General features: G+C 51.1%; 1 protein-coding gene across 2 annotated transcripts in view; it reads left to right on the forward strand.

Annotated features, from left to right (window-relative positions):
- Positions 1-5,804, forward strand: part of CRISPLD2 (cysteine rich secretory protein LCCL domain containing 2) — a 107,516-nt gene extending 101,712 nt beyond the window's left edge. For both annotated transcript variants that reach the window (XM_060397890.1, XM_004015503.4), the window contains exon 15: positions 3,406-5,804. In XM_060397890.1, the coding sequence (XP_060253873.1) occupies positions 3,406-3,460 (55 nt within the window). In that variant the 3' untranslated portion in view covers positions 3,461-5,804. The remainder of the gene's footprint in view (positions 1-3,405) is intronic.
- Positions 5,805-8,307: the final 2,503 nt, after the last annotated feature.

An 8,307-nucleotide genomic window follows, 5' to 3' on the forward strand; every position in this document is an offset into this window, starting at 1 on the left:
CTAACCTAGAAAGAGTCAGAGGGCAAGATTTAGAAAAGGAGGTTGTCTTCTAATTTATCAGGTCACACTTGGTTTTCATCAGACACACACAATTGTCAACTTTCCTAGCAGAACTGGAGCTTGGTAAATGTTTGAAGCATGGACCTTGCCCGAGGCAGCGGGAGGGACCCACTTGATGTCACATGATACTCAGTTGGCCCACTGTCTGATGTGTTGAGAAATAAACAGCCCGTTCAGCAGAGCCTGCTTGTGCCTTCCAGGTGGGGTGGTGGTTCAGTGGGGATGTCTGGCAGGAACTTTAGGGTTCCTGTCTGGACGGCAGCCTGAGTGGCCCCTGCCCCTGGCTTGTTGGGGGTCCTATGGATGGGGGCACCCACTGCCCCATCCATAGAGTTTCAGAATCACAAACCCTGGTAATTGTCCCCAGCACGTGTAATAGCCGAGGGTGTGTGGCTCTGAGTGATTCTCCCAGACGATTCCTTTGGGCAGAGAACCCAGGAAAGTCTTGCAGCCCAGAGGCCCGAGGAGGGCCCTGAAATCTGAGCTTCTGAGAAAACTGCAGGACAGCCAGGGTTGCCACAGCCCCCACCACAGTGTCCACCCTCTGCCTCTGCAGGCCCATGGGGGCTTCTGGCACCAACATTCTGTCATTTCTGGGCTCTGGACTTTCCCCACCGCCCCCTCTTGCCAAGGGCTCCCATCTGATACACATTTCCAGAAGATCCAGCTCAACCAAAAAAATAATGGTAATAAAAAAGCCACATGAGGGGTTGTGCTGGAGGCATGTGGGTTAACAGGCCACCCCGTGCATAGTTGAGGAGGGTGTGAATCATGCTGACCTTCCTGAAACACAACTCAGCAGGTTGCCCACATCACCAGTGGGCATATCCTCTGATACAGTAATTCCACTCCTAGGAGCTTATCCCGGGGTGCCCTCCTATAGATATAGGCAGCGCCATGGACCAGGTTGTTCTCTGTTTTGCAAAAGCAAAACATTAGAAATGGCTAAATATCCATCCTCAGGGACCCAGTTAACTATATGCTAATAGCGTGGTGCAGTGGTAAAAAGCATCTGCCTCCCCAGTGCCGGAGCCAGAGGAGACACGGGCTTGACTTCTGGGTCAGGAAGATCCCCTGGAGGAGGGCATGGCAACCCACCCCAGTATTCTTGCCTGGAGAATCCCATGGACAGGGGAGCCTGTTGCGTTACAGTCCGTGGGGTCGCAAAGAGTCGGGCACGACTGAGCGACTGAGTACGCAATAGCTTCCTATAGGACAGTGCTATGCAGTTGGGTCAAAAGCACGAGGAAGCTGTTGTTGTACAGGGAGCCAATGGCTGTAAAAGGGACTAAAACAAACGTTGACAGGATGTGGAGAAGCTGGAGGCTGCTTGTGTGTCGCTGGTGGGGATGGAAAATAGTGCAGCTGCTTTGGAAAATAGCCTGGCAGGTTTTTAAAAAGTTGAGCATACATTTAACACACGACCTAGTAATTCCACTCCTAGGTATATACCCACAAGGAGTTGGAAGCGCACATTCACACAAGAACCTGTATGCAAATATCCATCGCAGCATCGTTTATACTTGCCAAAAGCTGAAGAAACCTAAAGTCCATCAGCTGAGGAAGGGATTAATGGTGTGGGATCAACCCACGTGCTGGAGCACCGCTTGGGAAGAGAAGCAGTGAAGCGCTGAGCACGCCACAACATGCTGCTGCTTTGCTGTTTAGTCACTAAGTCGTGTCTGACTTTTCGGCCCCACGGACGACAGCTTCCCTGTCCTTCACTCTCTTCCGGGGCTGGCTCAAACTCATGTCCATTGAGTCAGTGATGCCATCCAACCACCTCATCCTCTGCCGTCTCCTTCTCCTCATGCCCTCCCCTTCTCCTCGTGCCCTCAATTTTTCCCAGTGTCAGGGTCTTTTCCAGAAGTCAGCTCTTCTCATCAGGCGGCCACAGTACTGGAGCTTCAGCTTCAGCATCAGCCTTTCCAGTGAATATTCAGGGTTGAGTTCCTTTAGGGTGGACTGGTTCTCCTTTAGGGGTGACTGGCTTTCTGTGCTTGGCTTCTGTTGAGCATGATGTTTTGAGGCCACAACATGGGTGAACCTCAAAACACCATGCCCAGAACAGAAGCCAGTCAGAATGTCACACACTGTGTGATTCCATTGACACGAGAGGTCCAGGAGAGGCAGGTCCATAGCAACAGAACTGGCCAGGGGAACTGACTGTGAATGGGCACCAGATACCTTCCGGGGATGACTGTAATGACTTGGACTGTGGAGATGATTGCATAGCCCCCCAAATCACTAAAAGTCACCAAACTGTCCACTTGGAAAGTATGAATTTCCTGGCATGTTGTATCTCAATGAAGCTGGGTGTTTTTTCTTTTTTTTTTGCTTTTTAAAAAAGGATTTAGCTCCCATCTTGAGAGCGTGGTTTTTTCTGGCTGTGTGACTTGTAGAAACTGACTTTCTCCTTGCCTTCATACTCTTGCCTGCAAAATAGGGATACGAATGGCTCCACTGTGGGAGGGAGGTAAAGGTGGATAGAAAATGCTTCCTTTACAATTCAGTTCAGTTCAGTTGCTCAGTCGTGTCTGACTCTTTGCGACCCCATGGACTGCAGTACACCAGGCTTCCCTGTCCATCACCAACTCCAAGAGCTTGCTCAAACTCATGTCCATTGAGTTGGTGATGCCATCCAACCATCTCATCCTCTGTTGTCCCCTTCTCCTCCCGCCTTCAATCTTACCCAGCATCAGGGTCTTTTCCAGTGAGTCAGTTCGTCACATCAGGGCTTCCCTTGTGGCTCAGCTGGTAACGAATCTGCCTGCAATGCGGGAGACCTGGGTTTGATCCCTGGGTTGGGAAGATCCCCTGAAGAAGGGAAAGGCTACCCACTCCAGTATTCTAGCCTGGAGAATTCCATGGTCCATGGGGTTGCAAAGAGTTGGACACGACTGAGCAACTTTCTCTACACTCCTATACAATAGCCGAGCTCAACTGTTGTGCCTCTTTTAGTAACTGGAACACATGCACTACTGTTTTAACACCTCCCTATTAATCAGTCAAGCAGGCGGTTTCTCTTTGGGTTGACAGGTGGTAGCAAAAACCAGGCAGAAGTCCTAAAGGCTGAGTTGCATTCAGACAGACAGGGGCCAGCCAATTCCAAGTTAACAGAAATACCTTAACAACCCAGACCTGGACTCAGACCCGGGCGTGTCTGCAGAGGCAGAGGGCTTTGCCAGCTGCTCCTGGCCGGGGTGGGCCCTGTTCCTGAAGCTTTAGGAAGCATCTCTTGGCCACACTGCTTCCACTGAGGGGACCTGGGGACACCCAGCTCCCCCACCCCCAGCTCGATCCCTGCAGAACTTTCAGTAACATGTGCTCTTCCTTCTTTTTCAGCTTGAGGACCGTTAGAGACGGAAAGGCCTTCCGCATCTTTGCCGTGAGGCAGTGAACTTGCAGGGCTGGGGAGAAGGGCACGTCCTCAAGACGGCTTTAGGGATTCTCTTTTTATTTTTATTTTGTCATTGGGGGTGGGTGGGTGGGCCGGGGATGTGGGGAGTCAGGAAGCTTCCTTTGATTGGCGTCCAGTGTCCCGTCTGCCGTGCCTTGGGCTCAGCTCCTCGCATCGGGAAGAGAGAGCATCCCAGGGGTCCTGAGCAGACAGCTGGTTATCATCCTGCTGAGGCCCAGGGGTCTCCTCGCGGAGGTGTCTTTCTATGGATGGAGAGAAGATTCCTACCAGAGGAGAGAATGAAGAATTTGGAGCTGACACCGTGAGGCACTGGGGCCATGGAAAGAGGCGCACGGAGAACTCTTGGGGGCGGGGGAGTTTCAGGGATGGAGTAGAGGTAGCTATTTAAAACATTCAGAAACACAGTCTGTCCCTACCAATGGTGAAAATGGGATTAATGTTTGCTGGTCAGACAAACGGGCTGGTCTGGGGGACTCTGCCCTGGCGCCTGTCCTGCTCCCGTCCTGCTGCATGCGGGCTGGTTCTACACACAGCAGTGCTGGTTGACTTCGAGTTCAGCCCTAATTCCAGAGATGTGTCTTGTCTTGGTCCTTCCCTACGTCCATGTGGCCTGTCTGTCTGCTGCCTCGACCTTTGGTCTCATTGAGGACTAACGAACCAGGACCCTTCCTTGATCCCCTCCTCGCTGCGGCTCACACCCCGCCCAGACTAGTTTTTGTGTCTCCCACCAGGGTCTTTGCTTAGCAAGTGATTCTGTATGAAGCCCACCTTTTAATTTCAACCCCTCATTCTCTGTGGGTCCCACCAAGATGTCTAAAAACAGCCAAAGAAGGGCTGTTTAGTTGCTGCCTTTAAAAATGGCACTGAAGTGTGCAGATTCCCCGTCCGTCAGATGACCTATTTTTCTGCAGTGGGAGGAATGGCTTCATTCTTTAGTACATTCCTCGCCGAGGTTAGCAGCTCTGGAAGGAGACACAGCCTGTGGTTATGAAACCATCTTGCGGCATAATAACAAGAGATGGTAACACACGCGGGGGATTTCTCTTCCTGTTTTTGTGGAACGGTTCTTGCCAAATGTTCCTGAGGCTCCGAGGAGCGTGGTGCTCTCTGGCTCCCATCGCCATATAACTCGACCCGAACCCACAGTGAAATAAAATACTCTTCTGTAAATAGTGTTTCTTTGCAGAAGGTAAAATTCCACCTTCCACCACCAGACTGGCCAATAGATCACTTTCGTGAATGCCAGTTTCAAAGTTGATTTCACCCTCAATCAGCATATTTCAAAGGCAAAAGAGCTAGCAAAAAGTTAAAAAGAAAAAATTAAGATAGTCCGGACGAGGAACTCTACCTGGGGAACCAAGCTGGTGCTTCCATCCGTGTATCCCTAATTAGAGCAGAAACAGAAGGTAAATACTATTCCCAGCTAGAGGGAGTTTGTAGAAGGAATGAAACCGTTAACCCTGAAAGAGCTGAAATGAGCAGGACTGTTTTTGCTTTGCACACTGTGGGCTTGTTATAATTCGTAAGTACTGACTGTCCGACTCCAAATGTCAGAGTGGAAGAATTTGGTCTGACTGTCAGATACTCATCTTGTCCCTGCCAAAGATCTGAGTCCTTGGAAACCTCTGGATGCTAGCTAGGTATTACACTGTTGGACTTCTGCTTGTCACTAGGCTTTGGTGGCTGTGACCACGTCCAAACTCTGAGTTTGGGTTTTTAGAATTAATGGCAGTCCAGGGGAATTTCAGTATGTTTGCTTTTAAAGCATTCTGCCTGAGGGAGAGTCTGAAACATCCAATAGGAGTGAACTGTATCATTTAAAAATAAAATTCCTCCTTCCTTCATTAACTGGCCCGAATAATGGACTAAAAACTCCTTGCCCAGAACCAGGTCTTGCTATTTTTTTCACTCTCACAAACATTTTGAAGTTGGAACCATTTATCTTCCAGAAATGAACACAGGGCTTCCAAGTAGAAGCTCTCCTACTAATTAGGGACCCCCTTCCATTTAGTGTGTTTACCAGTGCCTACGGCGCCTTCAGCACCTCAACCATAAGAAGATGATAAATCTGGCCGACAGTGTTACTGGGACCCCCCAAAATATAAAGTTTTGGTTTCCTTCCGGGTTTTCCCATCATGTTCTGATTTTTCATACTGTCTGTAGGCTCACTCAGCCCGCAGCTTACATGTGTGCTTTTTTTCTATGAAAAATGATGTATTTTACTACTTCCTATGTACAAAAATTTATTGTAAATTTATGTGTGCTTCGCTTGAACAGGGACCACGTTGCTGTCATTTCAATAAAACTGACTTGATTTCTAAAACGTTTCTGGGACTTATCATTTACGGGCACACCTCAACCGTTTGTGTAATAAAACGTTTAAAAGCTCGTTCCAGGCTGGTTGGAGAAGGAAATGGCACCCCACTCCAGTGTTCTTGCCTGGAGAATCCCAGGGACACGGGAGCCTGGTGGGCTGCAGTCTATGGGGTCCACAGAGTTGGACACGACTGAAGAGACTTAGCAGCAGCAGCAGCAGGCTGGTTGATTTTTTCCATGCCATCCTCCCGGAAACGCGGCGCACCGGCCCGGAGATGCTAATTGTGGAAGGATTTCCATCTCCGATGTGCGTGAAGCGTAAGTCATGTTGGGTCTGCGGACGTAGGGGCGTGAGGACGTGGGAACTATAGACGTGGGGGCGTGAGGATATGGGGGGCGTGACGACTTGGGGGCATGAGGATGTGGGCGCGACGACATGGGGGCGTGAGGACATGGGGGCTGCGGACGTGGGGGCGTGAAGGCCTGTGTGCGTGCGGACGTGGGTGTGTGCGTGCTTGTGGGTTCCCGTCGGCCGGGCTCGGCTGTGGCCTGAGGGGCTGCCTCCTGACCAGCTAGTCGCACGGCGTGGTGAGTACGACAGCTTTACCCTCACTCCATCAGCATCTTAGTCCTCTCCGCTGTCCCCGCAGCTCTGGCGGCCGGAAGTCCAAGATGAAGGCTCAGAGGGCCGCTCTCCTCAGGCCTCTCTCCTGGGCCTGCAGGCGCCCCCTTCTCACTGAGTCTTCTCTGCTGGAGCATTCCTGGTGTTTCTTTTTCGTCATACGAGGTCAGATTCTGTAGGATCAGTTCCTACCGCGTAGACTCCCACTTAACCTTAGTTATCTCCAAAAGGGCTTTCTTGGTGGCTCTGTGGTGAAGAATCCGCCTGCGGTGCGGGCAGATGCGGGTTCAGTCCCTGGTTGGGAAGATCCCCTGGAGGAGAAGATGGCAGCCCACTCCAGCATTATTGTCTGGAGGGCTATAGTCCAGTGGGTCCCAAAGAGTCGGAAACGATTGAGCACGCTCATCTTCAGAGGCCCCATCTCCACATACAGATGTATCAGGCGTTAAGGCTTCAGCACATGACTTTGGGGAGGGGAAACCCCAGCTCAGCCCTGAATAGACGTCGTCTTCCCCGGCGTCAGTCCGTTTTTGTCCGGTGGAGTCGTGTGTCTCTGTGTGTTTCGAGCGCCACATCCCCAAACCATTTTGGGGGCTCCTGGCCGACCTTTTTCATCTCCCCATCCACGCTCTGCCTTTGCTTTCACCGGCCATCTATTTGTAAGAAGAGCTTCTCATTCCCATCAATGGTGGGATTAATGGTCCTTTTTTCTTTTTTTGGCAGTGGCAGGCGAAATCTTACTTAAACCTTTGCTTCCTAAGGGAAAGCTGAAGAGTACTAACCGCTGGAACACCAGGGAATTCTCAGCTTTCCTTTTTAATAAATGTACTTGTGGCTTTTTAATTTAAGAATTAATTTATTTGTTTGTGGCTGTGCTGGGTCTTCATTGCTGCAGGCAGGCGATCTCTGGTTGCATTGAGCGGGGGCTGCTCTTCATTGTGGTGCCTGGGCTCACATTGCAGTGGCTTTTCTTGGGGAGCACCAGCTGCAGGTCTGTGGGCTTCAGTAGTTGTGGCTCCTGGCCTAGAGCACAGGCTCAGTAGTTGTGGCACACGGGCTCTGTTGCTCTGTGGCAAGTAGGGTCCTAGTTCCAGGACCAGGGTTCAAACCTGTTTCCCCTGCATTGGCAGGTGGATTCTTAACCACTGGACCACCAAGGAAGTTCCCATTTAAGGCTTTTTAAATGTTGATTTAAAAATACTGCGTAAGTAGGTATGCGGGTGGGTCACAGAAATCACAAAGATGAGATGACGACTGATGTTTGGGCAAATGCAGCTTTCTGACCAATGCTTTGTCAAGGCCATGGACATGCCCACCCCCCCCATCCCCGCCCCCAGATCAATGGCAACCTCTGGGCACTGGGAGTGGCCCTTCCAGCCTTTCTTCTACAGAGCCTGCAGCCTTCCTTGGTGCCACACCTCTTCCTCCTGCTTCAGGAAGTTCTTCTGAACCCCCAGGATGCCGCAACCCTGGGTCCCGAAGTTTTTGCCCCCAAATGTCCAACACACAAAAATGCACTGGCTGGGGAGGCAATGGCAACGTGCAGGGAGCTGGCACTCCCTTCTTGCAGAGTCGGTCTGAGATGCAGCAAAGGTGTGTAGGAGTGGTGTGAGCAGGCTGAATGCCACCATGCTGCTTGGGGACCCCAACAGAGGAGGCTCCGCACAAGGTGACCCAGGGACTGAGCACTGGCCTGAGGGTCCCTGGCCTGCCTCCCACCCCCTTACCAACTGAGGAAGCTTGGACAAGTTGGTGTGTTTTTTATTTTTTCACAGCTGCACTGTGCAGCATGTAGGGTCTTAGTTCCCCAGCCAGGGATCACACCCATGCCTTCTGCATTGAAATGGGGAAGGTTTAACCATTGGCTTACCAGAGAAGTCACTTCTGC

Source organism: Ovis aries, chromosome 14 (assembly GCF_016772045.2).
Source record: "Ovis aries strain OAR_USU_Benz2616 breed Rambouillet chromosome 14, ARS-UI_Ramb_v3.0, whole genome shotgun sequence".
Taxonomy (NCBI): Eukaryota; Metazoa; Chordata; class Mammalia; order Artiodactyla; family Bovidae; genus Ovis; species Ovis aries.